Below are 20,485 nucleotides of genomic sequence, written 5' to 3'. Positions count from 1 at the left end.
GTATGTAAGCATTGAGCCAAATTTAGTAATGCCAACATATTGAAAGAACAATGTTTGTCTCTTATATATAATACATCTGTATATACACTGTCAGAGATACTTGTCTTTGAGTGAAGATTTAAGGTGATAGGAAATATAATTAACTGCTACTTGCATCTTTGACCCAGAGTTCAAGCTCATATATATATATATATATATATATAACACCCAGCACGCCCCTGCGGGCGGTTTATCCTTCAAGCTCGGGTCCTCTACCAGAGGCCTGGGAGCTTGAGGGTCCTGCGCAGTATCTTAGCTGTTCCCAGGACTGCGCTCTTCTGGACAGAGATCTCCGATGTTGTTCCCGGGATCTGCTGGAGCCACTCGCCTAGCTTGGGAGTCACCGCACCTAGTGCTCCGATTACCACGGGGACCACCGTTACCTTCACCCTCCACATCCTCTCGAGCTCTTCTCTGAGCCCTTGGTATTTCTCCAGCTTCTCGTGTTCCTTCTTCCTGATGTTGCTGTCATTCGGAACCGCTACATCGATCACTACAGCCGTCTTCTTCTGTTTGTCTACCACCGCTATGTCCGGTTGGTTAGCCACCACCATTTTGTCCGTCTGTATCTGGAAGTCCCACAGGATCTTAGCTCGGTCATTCTCCACCACCCTTGGGGGCATCTCCCATTTTGACCTCGGGACTTCCAGGTTATACTCGGCACAGATGTTCCTGTACACTATGCCGGCCACTTGGTTATGGCGTTCCATATATGTCCTGCCTGCTAGCATCTTGCACCCTGCTGTTATGTGCTGGATTGTCTCAGGGGCATCTTTACACAGCCTGCACCTGGGGTCTTGCCTGGTGTGATAGACCCCAGCCTCTATGGATCTTGTACTCAGAGCTTGTTCTTGTGCTGCCATGATTAGTGCCTCTGTGCTGTCTTTCAGTCCAGCTTTGTCCAGCCACTGGTAGGATTTCTGGATATCAGCCACCTCCTCTATCTGCCGGTGGTACATACCGTGCAGGGGCCTGTCCTTCCATGATGGTTCCTCGCCTTCCTCCTCTTTCTTGGGTTTCTGCTGCCTGAGGTATTCACTGAGCACGCTGTCAGTTGGGGCCATCTTCGTGATGTATTCGTGGATGTTTCTTGTCTCATCCTGGACTGTGGTGCTGACACTCACCAGTCCCGGCCCCTTCCCTTCCGCTTAGCGTACAACCTCAGGGTGCTGGACTTGGGGTGAAACCCTCCATGCATGGTAAGGAGCTTTCTTGTCTTTATGTCAGTGGCTTCTATCTCCTCCTTTGGCCAGCCTATTACCCCAGCAGGGTACCTGATCACGGGCAGGGCGTGGGGTGTTGATGGCCCGGATCTTGTTCTTACCGTTCAGCTGACTCCTCAGGACTTGCCTGACCCTCTGCAGGTACTTGGTGGTTGCAGCTTTCCTAGCGGCCTCTTCATGGTTCCCATTCGCCTGTGGGATCCCCAGGTACTTGTAACTGTCCTCTATGTCTGCAATGTTGCCTTCTGGTAGTTCAATCCCCTCAGTTCTGACTACCTTCCCTCTCTTTGTTACCATCCGACTACACTTCTCCAGCCCGAATGACATTCCAATGTCATTGCTGTATAGCCTGGTAGTGTGTATCAGTGAATCGATGTCTCGCTCACTCTTGGCATACAGCTTGATGTCATCCATGTACAGGAGGTGGCTGACAACCGCTCCGTTCCGTAGTCGGTATATATATATATATATATATATATATATATATATATATATATATATATAATCTGACAATACATATAATATTGTCCATATTATATTAACATTACCACAGTGAGATGACTTTAGTCTCATGAACAACATTAGCTAATTATCATTTACTAACTAATCTTGAAATGACTGTTCAGTACAGAAATGAAGCCCAACTATCATGTTTTACAGTCCTGTGGTCTCAACTAATCAAAGTGATGTCATGACAAAAATGAATGACCAACAAAACATTTTTTCTCCTTCATTTCTGTCACACAAAGCTGTATGAAACATTTCTCGCGGTTAGTATCATGGTTGCTAGGCAACCTGAACAGCGCGACGAAGGCTAGACCGTCCCATTTCACAAGCCTCTCACTTCCGCACTTCCCGTACTTGTAGTACGCACCGTACGTAGTACGCGTAGTGTGCGTACTTCAAGCGTGCAGACCCTGAATTGGGACACAGCCAATTTGCCTGCCAATCCAACCAAGTCAACGGCCGTTTATCAATGTCCAAGTACGCCAGTACGTACTCGCGTTCTCGGTGAGTACGTACTCGCCGAGAACGCGAGCACGGACTCGTGGGCCGTTTCTCAATTCTCAAGTATGCGAGCACGGACTCGTGATTTGTACAGTCGGAACACCAGCGTACGTGATGATGTCACAGGTCCGGAGGTTTTACTGCCGTCCCCTCCTAATTTAACTGTGAGTAACATGTTATGAAGCTTAACTTTAATCACAGCCAAACCGGTTTACTCAGGAACAAATAAAACACTGAAATAAACCAAACATTAACATTTAGAAGTGATCTACGTGACTTATATATCATTTTTAACCTCAGTAGTGAAACCTCTATTAATAAAAATAGTGTACATGTACATACGTGTACATACCTTAATAAAAACAAGCAGGTGAGATGTTAGAACGCTTTTATTTCTATTGTAGTGGACACTCAATACTATAGACAGCTGCTGGGGTTTCTTTAACCTGAGTAGTGAGAGGACAGCGAGGGGGGGGGGGGACGATGTGCCGGGAGTCCGCTGTTGAGTTTTGGACGAAATGCATTCTGGGATATATAGCTGTCCCAAGTCTACACCGATGCATGCTCGATAAAATGGGCGGATCGAGAACACATCCGGGACTTTTTCGCGTTCTCGGCTTGATGCGTACTTCGAATTGGAACAGTACTTGGTCTCCGACTGATGACGTATCACGAGTACACGAGAACGCAAGTACGCACAAGTACGCATATTGATAAACGCCCAACCTTCAGGACCTCCGGTTGTTCTGCTGCTCGGCCTGCAGGGGGCGGCAGAGCCATGCTGCTTTCACAGGCTGTAGGGAATTGGAAACTCCAACAGAAACCAGACTAAAGCAGGATTGAAACAGCGAGCTGAAGAGGAACAAGAAGAATGGATGCCTTTGTTTTTTCCCGCGTTATAAATCAAGCGCTCCTTTCTTTTAGTCTGATATGTGTCATCAACCTGTGGGAGCCTCATGAATGTCTCCGCTGCTGCCCCGCAGGACCAACTCAAGTTTTATTAATATGTGAAATATTTATTTTTGGTCAACAACAACTACAACAGATGATCATTTTACATAAAAGTACTCAATCAAACAGTAACCGAAAAAGGAACAGGCTGAAGCCTTGTGAATTATAATTATCCTATCCTTTACCCCCATAGGAATAATCAAATCCTTAACCAAGAAAATAAATAGCATTGATAAATAAGTTATATAACAGTTTGAAAAGAAATCAATGATAAATCAAGAAATTAAATCAACACAAAGTTATTCATCAAACCAAATTTCTATAACCTTGTATGATACAAATTTTTAAATTCTTGAAAAATGACAAAGAAAAACACATCTTCAGTTCATCATTAAGTCCATTCCATAATTTCACTCCCCAAACTGACACACATCTATACTTAACATTGGTTCTCACTTTAGGTATTTCAAACACATAAGTGTCACGGTCCTGAGCCTGCCGACTCAGTGTTTTGTGTTTCCTTATACTTTTGTTCATTCCGAGTATGTATTCTGTTGTGATTTGCCATGTGTTAGGTTTCTGTTCTTTGCCTGCCTCCTCCCACTTCTGTCCATGGTGTCACTCTGTCTGCTTGTGAATCTGTCCGTTTAGTTCAGTGTCTTGTCTGGTTCTTTGTCTGTGAGTTTCCTGTTTTATTGTGATGGTCTCCGTCTGATGTGAGTGTGTTCAGTTTACGTTTCCCCTGTCCCGTCAGCTCTGATTTCTCCCAGCTGTGTTGCCCTCCTGTCTCTCATCCCCTGATTACTGGTGTGTGTATTTAAGCCCTGTGTGTTCTCCTGCCTGTTGCTGGTTCGTCTGCGTCTCTCTGCCTCTCATCGCCTTTTGGTATCTTCTCAGGTTAGTTATTTAGTTTTCCCAGTTTAGGTTTCTTTAGTTTATTGTCCTCCATCATTGCCTGTTTTGCCACCATTCCACTTTGTAGATAAACATCACTAGCATTATCCTCCACTGCTTGCATCTTGGGTCCTTTCTCCCTCCAACACCACACGGCTCGCCTCGGCAGCCGTGACAATAAGACCCCCTCAAATCATATTTTCCACCTCTTAGTTTAAACATACTTAAAATACAAATTGGAACATTCTTTTTCATCACTCGATATATCATTTCTAAAGTTTTAGAATATATAATGTCCATGAATTTTAACATAGATGATCCTACAAAAAACTGGTTGGTGGACTCCCTATATCAAACTTTATTTATTATTCTAATAGCTCTTTTTTGCAATTTAAAAATTGAATCCAAATATGTTTTGTATGTGTTCCCCCAAATTTCCGCACAATAAGTCATATAAGGCAAACAAAGGGAAGTATACAATAAATAAAGGCGGTTCTTATTCAAAGAATCTCTTGTTAAATAGACTTGGATAATTTCCGTTTCACATGTTCTATGTGGGGCTTCCAACAAAGTTTATCATCAATAATTACTCTTAAAAATTTTGTCTCATATACTCTTTCAATTTCAACATTATTTAAATTCAATTTTACTTTAATATTACTTTTACTACCTCCAAATAACACAAATTTTGTTTTACTTTCATTCAATGATAGTTTATTAAATATAAACCATCTATTTAACTTCATGAGTTCTGTTTCCACTGTTTTCAGTAATTTATTTATGTCCTAAAGTAAAAATAACTTAGGTCCTGAAGTGAGATCGATCAACTGCAGACCAGACAACAAACGACGGAGGCTCCAGACAAATGCAATCAAACGATGAGTTTATTAACACAGGAGAACAACCATCAGCATATGGCCTGTTTTGCTCTGACAAAAATACACTGGGTTCTGGTTTTATAGCATAGAGGATCACGCCCCCACGTACACGTCAAATACAGGTCAAAAATCCCAACAGTCCCAAAACAGATCCTTGCGGAACTTCACAAGTTACTTTTCTAAGTTTAGATTTCATGTTATTAATACTCACATATTGGAACCTATTATTCAAGTAACTATTTAACCAAAATTGTGCAACACCTCTTAAACCATACCTTTCACACTTTTGTAAAAGTAAAGAATGATCTATCGTATCGAAGGCTTTACGTAAATCAATGAACACACCTATTCAATACAATAGGGCTGTCAGATGTGTACCAACCTGACCTCTGACAACACAGCTGATGGTCCCAACCCCATTAAGAAGGCAAGAAATTTCACCAATGAACCCTGAAAGGCACACCTGTGAGGTGAAACCATGTCAGGTGAAAACATCATGAAACTCATCATGAAAAGAAGAACGAGGGTTTGCAGTGCTGTCAACAAAGCAAAGGGTGGGATCTAAAGCATAAAACATATTTAGAGTTATCTATCATTGTTTTCTTTGCTGCATAACTCCATATATCTTCATATATTTGATGTCTTCAGTTTGTATCTACATGTAGAAAGTAGTAAAAGTAAAGAAAAGCCATGAAATGAGAAGGTGTGTCCAAACTTTGACTGGTAGTGTAAAGGGGAATTTTACTAAAGTGCTTAAATTGAAATTATTATTTTTTTCTTAAAGAAATGGTTTAGTTCATGTAATTTTTCTATCACGTGTCATTTTCATTGCAAATATTAATCACAGTTAAATTAAATGCAGTTCCAGCTGTAGAGGAGGTCCGCAATCCCGTGTGAACGAAGTACCAACTGGAACGGACAAGCACGCGAGTACGAACATACGTACCGGTACTTGAGTATTGACGCACGGCTCTCATCAATGAGGTCTGACTTTTCCGAGTACACGTGAACGCAGCAGGGGGTAACACGTCAGACCGCGCGCAGCTCACGCTCGTCGAAGATCGTCTATTAAAGCAACACGAGCCACTACGTCACAGCGTCACGGACACTGTCCAACTCAAACTGAGACCCACACAGAGACAGATTGCGCGTGCGCCGGTGTCCCGGTATAGGCTCGGAGTGAGGCCTCTGTCGGCTGCTCTCCGGGCTTCGTACGTTCAGCGGGGCTTTGCTCTCATGTCTCCCCGGCTGTTGAGGCTGGTTTCCGGCTCGGACTCGGTTCTCTGACGGCCTGTTCTCGGTGTATTGGTTCTCGGATGACGGCGATGCTTTGGCTGGGAGCGGCGGCGGCGGCGGTCCTCTGCCTGGTGCCCGGCTCCCTGGGAGGCGCAGGCCGGCTCTACACGGAGGAGGACCCGCTGGTGATCCTGAGCAGCGGCAGCCTGAAGTCCGCCGTCACTAACTCGTCCTCGGCCTGGCTCATCCAGTTCTTCTCGTCCTGGTGTGGACACTGCATCCAGTACTCCAGCACATGGAAGGCTCTGGCCCAGGACGTGAAAGGTACCGCTGCGAAGATACTCTGTTCCCCGTGTGTTCGGGTCGAACCAGACTTTATTCAAAAATCTGCTGTTTACGTCGTGTCCGTTAATCGATGAAAATAGGACCAAATTTAAAGCATAGTCTGAGTGCTTTCCGATGAAGTCAGATCTCTGTACCGGTTCGGCGTTAAAACAATTAAAAATAAACTGATCATTTGTTCATTTTAGCTAATTTTCCTGCTGCTAGCTCGCTCTTGTAAATGTTTTCCGTTGTTCAGAGAAACTTAAATGTAGCGTTTTTTCAATGGGGTTCTGAATGGCGGGGAGACTGCGTGTGTGGACGTGCTGGGACAGGTAAATCATTTAAACTACGGACCGAAGGAAGCGACATCCCGGGATGAAGGTGTGCTAACGATGAGGGCAGCCGGGGACACAGCGTCAGGTGCTAACGGCAGGTAGCCAACAGTGCCAGGGACTCAGGTGTGTTCCTGCTGGGTGGAACAGACTCGGTAACAAAGTTTTAAGGGCTTTAAAGGCTGTCAGGTCAAAGGTCATAGCTAAAAGTTGAAATGACTGCAGAGATACTGATCAGTATTTGAGACTCTTGATTTGTGTCTTTGGTTATTGATCAGCGATTGGCTGCACTGATTGGAAGCCAATGAGGGCCACACCAGAGCAGAAGGTGGATAAAGGTAAACACTGATGTTTGTTACTGGAGTCACCAATGCAGACGTGTCCCTCCTGGGCCTCCGGAGCCTGAGGACCCGATGGTGTTTGTACTGAAGCACCTGCAGCTCCTAATCTTTTCCCACCAGATCTCTCTCTCTCACACACACACAGTTACCATTCACATGTTTGTATACCTGTCCACGTGAGGACCCTCCCTCTGACCTTCACCTGCATCGTCTTTCCCTCCAGACTGTTTTTCCTAAACCTCTCACCTGTACGTTTAAAGCTCTCCTGTGCTCTGTGATCTGGATGTAAAGTCAGCTTTGTGGATGTTTTAGTCACCCAACACCAGTAAATCCATAAAAGGCTCTCTGTTCTGGGAGAGGCCTGGGGTTGCTCCGCCCTCTTGGACACTCTCGGAGGTCTTCAGACTTCTTCTCTGGTGTTCTGGACCTTTGTCAGAGGAGTACGTGGGCTCTGCAGCAGCTTCTGTCTAACAATCATGAGGTTTCCTCACTTCCTCTTCACTGTTGCGTCCCCTGTGTCACAGCCCCGCCCTGCTACAGAGGCAGCGAGGAGATTTGAGAAAAACTCAGTTTTAAATTAAACATTTGAGTTTAGCTGAGAGTTTCACCATTTTCTGATGAAACAACCCCGACCTGTTTGTGCACGTCGCTCTGAGGAAGACTACATGAAAGTTTCAGTTCCATTAGCAATAATAAGTATTGGAAGCGGTCGTTTTAACACAGGTTTTGGATTTGAAGCCAGTTAAAGTCAGTTCAGCATCACTGAGTGCGACAGGCGTCACATTTTAATCCAAGTGTCACCCTTCATCTACAGCACTGTGCAAAAGTCCTGAGCCACCCCTCATTTCTTTATATTTTGCAGGATACACACTGTTGTAGTCTTTTAAGTCTTGAGTAATCACTGTCCAGGATTTTTGGACTGCTAATAACCAGAATCGTTTCCCAGCAGGCTGTGCAGTGTGTTCTAAAAGATGCAGTGAAACTGGACTGTCTACAGCAGATGAACAGCGTGAAGAGTCATGTCCAGTCACAGACATTTGTGTTTGCACATGGCTGCACATATTTCAAATTTTCCTCTGAAATATAAAGACATGAGGGGCGGCTCAGGACTTTTGCACAGTGCTGTGGATAAACTGGTGAAGGGAGCTGCTTTAAATATGAGTGTGTGCTTTGTTTGCTTACGGAGTGTCTGACACCTGTGCAGGACGAGGCAGCGCTCACACAGTCCCAAACCGTGTGCAACCGACAAAACAACCAGTCTTGAAACGCGCCCTGACTAACACACACACACACACACACACACACACACACACACACACACACACACACACACACACTTCCTTTTAAACCTGCAGAAGTAAACGGTGACTGCTGCCGCCCTCTGCAGGCTGCAGGGGGTAACTGCACGCTCTCTCTGCGTTACCATCAAAGAGACAAAATAGAAGAATGAAAATCAGAGGAAAATCGATGTTTCTGTGCACCTGTTTGAACTTTGGCCTGAGTGACACACTTGCGGCTGAAACACACCTGGAGCTCGGTCTGCATTCATCCTGTGCTTCTCCCGCCCTCGGTTTCTCTAACCGTCGTGCAGGCGTCCGCGAGTCTTAGGCGCACACTCGTTACTGCTATTAGAAAGTGAGTGAGTGCAGTTCTGATGAATTGCATCATCGTAACTCATGACGACTCCACACATAACGAGCTCATCCACCTCCAAACTGGCTGGCACCTGTCAGCAGGTTAAAGAAGCTCTGACTGTGTGTGTGTGTGTGTGTGTGTGTGTGTGTGTGTCAGACTGGCAGGATGCCGTCAGCGTGGGTGTGTTGGACTGCGCTCAGGAGGAAAACTTTGACGTCTGTAAGGACTACAGCATCAAGTTCTACCCCACCTTCAAGGTACGTCAGCATGTACCTGCTGCAGGTGTTTACACTGATGCTGGTTAGTGTCGCCCCCTGCAGGGGCTGATAGGTAATAACCGCCTCATTTCTCTATCCTCAGTTCTTCCGGGCCCACAGTCCACCATCGGAGCGAGGGACGACCTACAGAGGTGAGACTCACCTGAACGTCCCGCTCACTTCCTTCCTTCCTTCAGATGTTAGGACTCGATTAAAAACAAACACAAGAGTCGACCTTTGAAATAAATACATTTGTTTTTGTTTATGTTGTTAAAAACTATGACTCTGTGTGTGTGTGTGTGTGTGTGTGTGTGTGGGCGCGTGCAGGTGCAGACCGGTCGATCCCGTCTGTCCGTCAGCTGATGGTGAACGTCCTGCAGAACCACACTAATCTGGACCGGCCCAAGCACTGCCCTCCTTTAGAGCCCTACAGGTACCTGGACCTGAACCTGGACTGGGTCGGAGTCTGAGTCACTGCTAACCTCGCTCTTTGTGTTCGTCTGCAGCGCTGCTCAACTGCTGCCTCTGCTGGGTCAAAGGTCAGATCACTACACGGCCATCCTGGTGGAGGAGCCGGACTCGTACGTGGGGCGAGAGGTAACCAGAACAGGAAAAAGGAGACTCAGTCAAAGTCACAGATCAGAACGGGAACAGGAAGCGCTGTCCGATAAACCTGCAACACACAGAGACGAGCGCGTCGATTTAGAAAACTCAGTGTGGCTTCCTTTTATATACGTTTATAATACAGTCTGTGTGCTCTTATTTTGAAAGTTCAGTCACCAACCTGCTGAGGACTTCCTATCCTGCTTTCCTACAGCACACTTTGCCCGTCTGTACATCAGTGGGCGTTTCTCAATATGCGTACTTGTGCGTACTTGCGTTCTCGTGTACTCGTGATACGTCATCAGTCGGAGACCAAGTACTGTTCCAATTCGAAGTACGCATCACGCCGAGAACGCAAAAAAGTCCCGGATGTGTTCTCGATCCGCCCGTTTTATCGAGCATGCATCGGTGTGGACTTGGGACAGCTAAATATCCCAGAATGCATTTTGTCCGAAACTTTTTATTAATAGAGGTTTCACTACTGAGGTTAAAAATGATATATAAGTTACTTAGATCACTTCTAAATGTTAATGTTTGGTTTATTTCAGTGTTTTATTTGTTCCTGAGTAAACCGGTTTGGCTGTGATTAAAGTTAAGCTTCATAACATGTTACTCACAGTTAAATTAGGAGGAGACGGCAGTAAAAACTCCGGACCTGTGACATCATCACGTACGCAGGTGTTCCAATTGTACATATCGCGAGTCCGTGCTCGCGTTCTCGGCGGGTACGTACTCGCGTACTTGGGCATTGATAAACGGCCAGTGTGTCTGTCTGAGGGAGCCCTTCAGCCTGCAGTCTCTCTGATGTCCACCAGGGGGCAACAGTCTGTGAAAATGAGCTCACCTGGAAACTTCCTGCTGATGAGTTTGTTCTCATCAGCAGTTTCAGCTGTGACAGAATAAAACATGACGTTTATGTTGGAGATGATGGTCCCGTTCGAGTCAGAGGAACAGGGAGCATTTAGGGCGGGACTAGTTACATCCAGGTTATAAAGATGGAGGTGGTACAAACGCCCACCCCAAGAGTGACATCATGGTAGTTATGGCCATCTTTAATATACAGTCTGTGTTCCGTACTGGTGCTGCAGGTGTTGGTTGGTGTCCTCACCTGTACAAACCTGTGTTTCCAGTTGATCCTGGACCTGCTGCAGTACTCAGGTGTGCAGGTGAAGAGAGCTCTGAGCTCTGATCGCCCCCTGGTGGACGCTCTGAAGCTCACTGCCTTCCCTTCCATCTACCTGCTTCATCCCAATGGGACACATGCACACCTGCACAGGTAAAGTTGAACCCTTGGACTAAAGTAACATGAGGAGTAGCCGATGTTCGATCTTCTGACTGAGTTCTCCTTTTGCAGCGAGAAGCCGCTGCGTTTCTTCTTCTCCTCCTTGCTGAGAACGTTACCTGGAGTCCAGCGCCGTTTGAAGTCGAGCAGCACCAGCAGTTCTGGTGCGAGCCAGGTGGGGGCGCTGCCGGGCAAACAGAACACAGAACCATGGAGGGACTTTGACAGGTAAGAGACTCGCTCTGATCGGCTCAGGTAGAACGACTCGGACCTCAGATCAGCTGACCTGTACGTCTCTGCAGGTCTAAGGTGTACATGGCCGACCTGGAGTCAGCCCTCCACTACCTGCTGAGGGTCGAGCTGGCTACCCATAATACACTGGAGGGGGAGGAGCTAAAGATCTTCAAGGACTTGGTGACTTTAGTGGCAAAGGTAACCACGGCAAGCAGAGCAGCTTTGCATAACTCACAGTTCATAACACTCAGCGTAGCCTGTGCCTGAAACAAGCTGTTTTAGCTCCTCCTCCAAAATGGCTGCCCCTCATAACCAGTGAGTGGGTGGGGCTTCTCTACCCTCTCTATGACATCATATAGATCCAGGAGTGGAAAAAAATGAGTGTTTCAAGCATGGCTGGACTGGGACAAGAAATCGGAGCGTGCGTGCGTGTCCGGTCAGTGTTGTTGATGATGATGATCCGCAGCACGGGAAAGGCTAAACTTTAGCTATAGGGGTCGCTCATGGTCAAAGCAGCCATTTAACTTGTATCCTGGTTTTATGTCCTGGATGAATGGACCCGCTCTCACGCGTGATCAATGAAAGTGTTGCCATGGCAACCTGCCATCGTGTTCAACCTGTATAATGGGGTGTCAGAGTCCCTCTAAGCAGACAAGATCACAGGCCCCACACGCAGCAAAAGCGTGTAGTCGTCTGCAAACGCAAGTTCACAAACCTGCCACAGCTGCTGTCACCATCTCGTTCATCTAAGCACAAACTGACGCCTCTCTCTGTTTGCACCTGTGCAGCTGTATCCAGGTGGCGGCTCTGTGGTGAAGTTAATGGAGACGCTTTCTGATTGGCTGCTCAGCATGCCACTGCAGCGAATCCCATACCAGGCCGTCCTGGACCTGGTGGATAACAAGATGAGGGTGAGACACTGAACGCCAGTGCTGCGGTCGATACTCAGGAAACGAGTAATAGATTACACATCAGTCATACAGAGCCTTATGTAGTTACTCGAGAAAGTAATTTGTCACACTGCTGTTACAGAATGTAATCTGATTACACTAACACTTTACTTTGGTACAGTATTACAGCCGACACACACACAGATACTGACTTCCTCCTTCCTGTGTAGATCTCAGGTGTGTTCCTAGGGGCGGAGCTTCGTTGGGTGGGTTGCCAGGGGAGTAGGGCGGGGCTTCGAGGCTACCCGTGTTCCCTCTGGACCCTGTTCCATGTTCTGACTGTTCAACATGACGCCAACCCCACCGCACTGGACAACACAGGTACACGCACACATGTGCACACTCAGGTAGCCACAGTGCGTGTGTGTGTGCGTTGATGTTTGGTGCCAATCCAGCAGTGTGATCACCCCACAGCTGAGCTCAGAGTTTTGTCTTCCACTTTATAAAAACTCCGCCCACAGTATTCAGTTGTTGTTGTAACTCAAAGGAAATTCCAGAACGTTTTCCCTGCCGGTGTTTAGGGATCAGAGCTCTGCTCGTCTGCAGCGCTCGCTGAAAACAGCCGCTGTACACGAGCAGAGCAATAAAATCCACCAGTGACTCTAAACGGACCCGCCTCTGTGACACAGGTCTGGAGGCCGAGGTGGCGCCGGTGCTGCAGGTGATGCGCCGCTACATCCGAACTTTCTTTGGCTGCCGGGAGTGCGGCCGGCACTTCGAGCAGGCGGCATCGGTCGGCATGGACAACGTACAGAACCGAGAGCAGCAGATCCTCTGGCTGTGGCAGCAACACAACAGGGTCAACATGAGGCTCGCAGGTAACACACGCACAGACACGCGCGCACGCAGTCTTTATGCAAACAGGAAGCTTGCTGAGGATCAGATTTATTGATGATCGCTGTCATCCTTGTTGACCCTCCTCTTCTCCCCCCGCCCCTCCAGGCTCTCTGAGCGATGACCCCCTCTTCCCTAAAGCTCCATGGCCGAGCCCCTCCCTCTGCGCTTCCTGCCACGAGGAGAAAAACGGCATCCACGTCTGGAACCAGGACAACGTCCTCCGCTTCCTACGACATCACTACGCCGCCTCCAACCTGTCACCCGAGTACTCCGTGACCCCTCCTCGACTTCCTGCTCCTCCAGTTCCCAAGGAGCACGAAGGAGGCGTGAGGAGTGACTCTGAGAAGAAGTCTTCCACCCAGACTCCTCGTCCAGGACGCCAGGCTGTGAAGGGGGAGGAGAGGAGGGAGGTGGTGGGTGTGGCTGGAGGAGGGGGCGGAGTCTGGCTTCTGGGCCTGGGCTTTAACAGCGTGGACATGAGTCTGTGCGTGGTGCTGTATGTGTGCTCCTGCCTCTTCCTCATGCTCCTCTTCTTCTTCTTTAAAGTGCGATCCAGGAGGTGGAAGCTTCGCTCCTCCCGCCTCCATGTCTGACCCGGCCCGACCCGGGTGGAGCCAGGACCAGAGCTGGTTCTGGTTCAGGGCTGATTCCGTTTTTAGCTGTGTCTCATAGACTGATCATGGATCGGTGCCTGATGAGATGATGGCATTAGTTTAGACCAAATGTGAGCGGCACAAACAAAGTGATGTTTGTCTGTGGAGGCGAAGCTGAACGCTTCCTCTCGCTGGGAACACGAGCGATGAAGAACGAGCTCTGTGGCCGAGGATGAAGACCCACAACCGTGTAACTGACCCTGAGAATGATCTTTAACAAACATGTGACAGACTCTGGTCTTTCTGGGGTCGAGTGAAGCCGTGACTGGGCCAGAGCCATGAGGAGTCCGTCCTGACGGAGCCGAGATAAAAACCTCTAAACTCTGAACCGGAGTCGGCCCTGAACCAAACCACAACCAGCCCTAATTTTGGATTTACTCACTCATATGTGGACACCCGTCTGGACTCTCAGGTCTGAATTTATTTATTTTTACCTGTCACACTCCTCTGGACCCTCTGACCAGGTGTGTGAGACCTGGACAAGCTGCTGTGGGCTGGGTTCATTTCCCAGAATCCCACAGGAGGAACAAGGACCTAAGGGTAGACACTTAACAGCCTGGAGGTGACCGTATCGAAGTGAGTTCACTTTGTGCCAAACCTTTAACCTGCTGACAGAAGACACACCTGTCCTCTCAGGCCCCGCCCACTCCGTGTGTGTGTGTGTTGTTGTATGTCTTTGTTTGTTTGTGAGGACTTTGTAAATTGTAGGCTTTGAGGACATCATAGGAGGGAAACCCGTCCCGATAAACTGATGACTGATTGTAGTTTTTAAGTTTCTTTTTGTGAAGTGATTCAAATATGAAAGGCGTTTATCACTTTGTTTAATTTATTTCCTGTAAATAATTAGAACCCCAAAAGCCCAGAGTGAGTTTGTTTTCTACTAAACATCTAAAATGACGAAGCACATGTGAAAGGCGTGTTTACAGGTTGTATAAATGTTTGTCTTTATGTTTTAGATTATTTTCTTCAAATAAAATCAAACTGCTGAAACCTGAGCAGAGGGTCGTTTTTACCCAGAAATGTATTAAACAGTTGTTTCCATCTGTCAGGGAGACGTGACTTTATGAAGTCCTTCAATAAACAATTCATTTTTGATGTGTTCAAATTTTACAGGGAAAAAAAGAACTATAATGTTTAAATTGGAAAACAAGCTGGCAAATTAATTCAAACTCCTGACCTGATAAACATAAACTAATCTGAATGTTTTTGATTGTTCTCTATTCCACACAGTGTTAAATATACACACAGACTAAAATTTACACCCATCTTTAACAAGTTAAATTTTAATAAGTAATTCTGAAGGTTCAGAAATGTCTTTGAACATGACACGCTGTCTCTCGTAATGTCTGACTGCAGCATAAAATGGATATGTTGAAATGCACTTACTGGATTGATCAACATGAAAGTCCAAATTCGACAATGACGGTTTCTAAATACCTGCTGATTCAAGATCAGCTTAAACAATTGTACACAAGTACAAGTTTTTCAGACGTGTTACCCCTTCCCGAGGTCTGGGAAAAACATCCAAACTGTCCCCCTCAGATCAGAGAAAAGTGGTTAGGATATTCAGGAATAACCCGGGAACCACGAAGGCTCAAGCCTGCCATGAGGTGGAAACCAATGCTGCAACACCAGCGTCCACAGTGAAGCTAGGTTTATAACTCCACGGACTGAGAGGATGCTGACCAAGAAAGAAGCCCCTGCTCTAAAATCGACACCTTAAAGCGGGCCTGAAGTTTGCAGCTGTGCATATGGGCGATCCAAACACCTTCCAGGGAAAAGTCTGATGGTCAGGGGAGACAAAGATGGAGATGTTTGCCACAATGACAAGAGTTACATTTGGGGGAGTAAAGGTGAGGCTTTCAAACCCAAGAACACTGTACCAGCAGTCAGGTATAGTGGAGGTAGCATCGTGCTCTGGGCTGTTTGGTATACTACACAAAGTTGTTAGAATAATGGAGAAGGGGGCGGGACTACTTCCAAATTCTTCAACTTCACCTTAAATCAGCAGCTAGACGGTTAAAACGTGGACATAGTTGGTGTTCCAGCAGGATAATGATCCCAGCACACATGAGAACTAATTTTGGATGATATCTTTACTTACATCAGGGATGTAAGTAAAGATGCTCTACTGGACTGAGATCTGTGACTGGAGGCCGTCTGATGGTAGTGAACTCATCGTCAGAGCTGGACTGGGATTAACCATTGAACTACACCAGCCAGCAGTCATCAGTGAAATGCTGGGCTACAAGATGAACAGCCACAAGGAGCAGTACCCACCATGGAGAAGGAGACCAGAGGCCAAGATCAAGGTAGCACAGAGGGAGGTTAGCCGACAGCAGATCTGCAGAAAGGTGCGATGAAGAAGGTACCCAAGAAGTACAGCAAGATGTCCATACCTGAGGCCTTGGAAACTGCCAAGCATTGACTCACAGTCTTGGCCAGCCGCTTGAAGAGGTACACCAGAGAGATCGAAGGCAGGAGAATAAACCAGCTGTTCTACACAGAACCAGCCAAGGTGTACTCTCAGTTGTAGGGGAACAATATGAGAACAGCACCACCAAGGCTGAGCAGTACTGGAAGAGCATATGGGAGAAGGAGGCAGCAATAACAATGCTCAGTGGCTAGTGGATCTGAGGGCAGACCACAGCAACCTCCCTGAACAGGGTCCAGTAACCATCACAGTGGCAGATATCCAAGAAAGAGTCTCCAATATGTAGAGTTGGACAGCACCAGGGCCCGACATGGTTCAAGCCTACTGGCTGAAGAAGCTGACTGCACTCCATGAGCAACTGGCAGCACAAATGAACCAGCTGCTAGTTGACAAGAGACACCCAGAATGGCTAACCGAAGGCTGGATGGTCCTGATCCTCAAGGACCCCCAGAAGGGACCGGTCCCCTCCAACTACCGACCAATAACCTGCCTCAGTGCTACATGGAAGCTCCTGTCAGGTGTCATAGCGGCTAAGATGAACAGGCACATGGGTCAATACATGAGTGGGGCACAGAAAAGGATGGGCAAGAATACCAGAGGCACAAAACACCAGCTACTGGTAGACTGAACAATCAGCCGAGACTGCAAGACCAGACTGACCAACCTGTGCACAGCCTGGATTGATTACAAGAAGGCCTATGACTCAATGCCCCACAGCTGGATACTGGAATGCCTAGAATTGTACAAGATCAACAGGACCCTAAGAGCCTTCATCAGGAACTCAATGGGGATGTGGCATACAACACTAGAGGCCAACTCCAAGCCCATAGCACAAGTCACCATCAAGTGCGGGATCTACCAAGGAGATGCTCTGTCCCCACTGCTGTTCTGCATAGGCCTGAACCCCCTCAGTGAGATCATTAACAAGACTGGCTACGGATACCGACTACAGAATGGAACAGGTGTCAGCCACCTCCTGTACATGGATGACATCAAGCTGACTTATTGATCCACACCACCAGGATATACAGCAATGACACTGGGATGTCATTCGGACTAGAGAAGTGTAGTCGGATGATAACAAAGAGAGGGAAGGTAGTCAGAACTGAGGGGATTGAACTACCAGAAGGCAACATTGCAGACATAGAGGACAGCTACAAGTACCTGGGAATCACACAGGTAAATGGGAACCATGAAGAGGCTGCTGGGAAAGCTGCAACCACCAAGTACCTGCAGAGAGTCGGGCAAGTCCTGAGGAGTCAGCTGAACAGTAAGAACAAGATCTGGGCCATCAACACCTACGCCCTGCCCGTGATCAGGTACCCTGCTGGGATACTCAGCTGGCCAAAGGAGGAGATAGAAGCCACTGACAGTGAGACCATTTGTGATGAGAACAGTAGATGACCAGCTGACGGTCCAAACCGGCTGCTAGTAATAAAGGACATGTTCTCTGGAGTGACGAATCACGCTTCTTCTTCTGGAGTTTGGGTTTGGCTGTTGCCAGGACAACAGTACTTGTCTGACTGCACTATCCCAAGTGTAAAGTTTGGTGGAGGGGGGTTTATGGTGTGAGGGCTCCAGTGAGGGGAACTCTTCATGCTTCAGCATACCAAGACATTTTGGACAGTTTCATATTCCCAACTTTGTGTGACCAGTTTGGTGATGGAGCTTCCTGTTCTAACTCGGCTGCACACCAGTGCACAAAGCAGGTCCATAAAGACATGAATGAGCCAGTTTGGTGTGGAAAAACTTGACTGGCCTCCACAGAGTCCTGACCTCAACCCCACAGAACACCTTTGGGGTAAATCAGAGACTGTGAGGCAGGACTGTTCGTTCAACATCAGTGTCTCCTCACTAGAGATGGACCGATCCGATATTACGTATCGGTATCGGTCCGATACTGACCTAAATTACTGGATCGGATATCGGCGAAAAATGAAAAATGTAATCCGATCCATTAAATATCAAAAAAAGCATCTCACAAAACTTGCAACACAGCGTAACTCGGCTCATAACCGTAGCACGTTGCAGCAGTATGCCTCATGTGATAGAGCGGCTGTGTGTATTTGTAGCCTCGCTACCAAACCAGCATTTCATCTCCGAGGAAGTTATCCCAGAGAGAAGTAAAGCAAGTGTGTAAGTTCATCTCTGAATGTTTGTAAAGCGTTCCCATGTTAAGCTTAACAACCGATATATGGAGCGACTGCCTCTCTCTCTCTCTCTCCTGCTCCTACTTCAATCATGAAACTGATCAATGATCAGCTGATCGGCTTTTCTGTCGCGAGTCCGTCTCTCTTCTTTGTTTTTGGCCCACTTCGCGCCAGAAAGAGGAAACCAGCGGCTGAACAACAGCAGCACGTTTAAGCTTGATAAGCTGTTGTTAGAATGTATTTAATATTACTTTCTACACCAGGATCCTTTTCTACGTAGCTGACGCTGGTAACTGTGCAGGGGCGGATCTAGCAAAGTTTAGCCAGGGGGGCCGATAGGGCATGAACAGGGAAAAGGGGGCACAAAGACATACTTTTCTTTCTTATTCTCATTTAAAATATGTAGCTTTTAATAAATAATTATCTGAATCTTACACCCAAAGTTTTAATCTGATGTAAAATGTATAGAAGTCCATTACTATATATTCTAACTCTTAAGTCTAATATATCCTAGTAAGCTATAGTACTTTTTCCTTTGGGAAGGTACCATCTGTGCAGTCTGCAATTCTGTAGAAGAAAGAAGTTGAATCTATTTAATTATTCTTGAAAAATAATTTATTTCTGTGCATTTTTTTTCACCCTGCATCAAATTAAAGTTGATTACATCGATTAAGCATCACGAGGTGGAGGGTGGGGGGTGGTTCCCTATTTTTTTTTTTTTTTTTGCTGGGAGTTTGCAACCCTATTAGTTAGGTTGCTTAATATTTCTGCTAAGTACTCTTTAAAATACCAGAATAGGGAGGATGGTGTAGGTTTAAGTTAGGTTTTAAGTTAGGTAAGGTTTATTAGATTGATCAGTGTTGCTGAACTATGAAATATTTTGGGTGCAGTGTATTTTTTACACACAGGTATAACAGAATAGCTTTAGTGTTGTTGTTTATTTAAACTTGAGTATGAACTTATACAAAATGCAGCAAGATATTAAAAAAAACAGTTTTATTGATTAAAAAACACAATATCGGATTCATATCGGTATCGGCAGATATCCAAATTTATGATATCGGTATCGGTATCGGACATAAAAAAGTGGTATCGTGCCATCTCTACTCCTCACAAATGTGTTCCTGATCAGAACTTCCCATAAACACTCCTAAACCTGTGGAAAGACTTCCCAAAACAGCCGAAGCTGTTACAGCTGAAAAGGGTGGGCCGACATCACATTAAACCCTGTGGATTAAGAACGGGAGGCCACTCATATTCATGTGCAGACGAGTGAATACTTTCGGCAGTGTAATGCATGTTTAAGCTGTTCTGCAACTTTTCAAATAATGAATCTGTAATAGGATACAGTACTGCAATCATGCTTTATGCAATATTCTGATTTCCTGAAAACTGAACAGCAGGTTTGCTGAAGTCAGGCTAGCTGACAGATAACGATGTGCTGCCTGGTGGCTACAGATCTGTGATCAGACTAAAACATTCACAGCACGTTGGAGGATGAGGGTTACACTGTTCTCAGTAAAGTTCTTCTTAAAGGTCTTGGAAGGTGGACACAACACCATCACATGACAGGAAGACGATGCTGAACAAAGAGCAAACTTCAGCTGAGATGGTCCACCCACAGCTTGAGGTCAGTCATTAACCTGCTGTGAAAAAGTCCCAATCCTCAGCTCCACATACACAGTGGTAGTGGCACGTTGGTGTCAGGACACAGTGCGGTTTTAAAGACACGCTGCGTGTAATCAGAGCTGTTACAGAGCTGGAGACACTGAGAACGAGCAGTGAAGAGTTTTTCTAAGAACTGCAGCACAAAGACGAGACCCTCGACCGATGCTGGAGACCACAGAGTCTGTACGTCAGCAGGTAGCAAGCTGACTGGCAGTGCAGGCCTGCTCACCTGACCTCACCTGACCCTGAAGGTGACCCTTTGTAGGGCTGAGGACCAAACAATGTCGTCACAGTGCAGGAAAGTCCTCAGCAGGACAGATTTCAACCACAATATGTCTACATAAACACAGAAAGACATGAACAAACACACACACACACACACAGAGCTACTGTACGAATCCTTATTTAGCCTTAGCACCCCCTCCTCTTCCTCCTCCCCCCTCCCTCACACATTCAGCATCCACCCACCCATTAAACACAGACACCAGCCCTGTCTGTCTCTCTACAGTAGCTGTCTCTCTCTCGTGTTAGAAACTGTAAGTGTTGATGGAAGCTG

At 46.6% G+C, this 20,485-nt stretch overlaps 1 protein-coding gene across 2 annotated transcripts; it reads left to right on the top strand.

The window, feature by feature from the left end:
• Window positions 1–5,419: 5,419 nt before the first annotated feature.
• qsox2 (quiescin Q6 sulfhydryl oxidase 2) lies at window positions 5,420–14,672 on the top strand. Of its 2 annotated transcripts, none has more exons than XM_039621136.1 (12): window positions 5,420–5,547; window positions 9,018–9,118; window positions 9,222–9,270; window positions 9,446–9,551; window positions 9,625–9,715; window positions 10,852–10,997; window positions 11,076–11,231; window positions 11,306–11,435; window positions 12,026–12,148; window positions 12,358–12,508; window positions 12,817–13,005; window positions 13,130–14,672. In XM_039621136.1, the coding sequence occupies exons 1-12, from the start codon at window positions 5,472–5,474 to the stop codon at window positions 13,615–13,617; spliced, it is 1,806 nt and encodes a 601-aa protein (XP_039477070.1). In that variant the 5' UTR covers window positions 5,420–5,471; the 3' UTR covers window positions 13,618–14,672. The 2 variants fall into 2 exon arrangements, with proteins under 2 accessions (XP_039477070.1, XP_031584597.1); XM_031728737.2 differs by lacking the exon at window positions 5,420–5,547 and adding an exon at window positions 6,120–6,553.
• Window positions 14,673–20,485: the final 5,813 nt, after the last annotated feature.

This window comes from Oreochromis aureus, linkage group 12 (genome assembly GCF_013358895.1).
Source record: "Oreochromis aureus strain Israel breed Guangdong linkage group 12, ZZ_aureus, whole genome shotgun sequence".
NCBI classification, from domain to species: Eukaryota; Metazoa; Chordata; class Actinopteri; order Cichliformes; family Cichlidae; genus Oreochromis; species Oreochromis aureus.
Note: the sequence above shows the minus strand (reverse complement) of the source record. Positions and strands in the feature narration are given on the sequence as shown.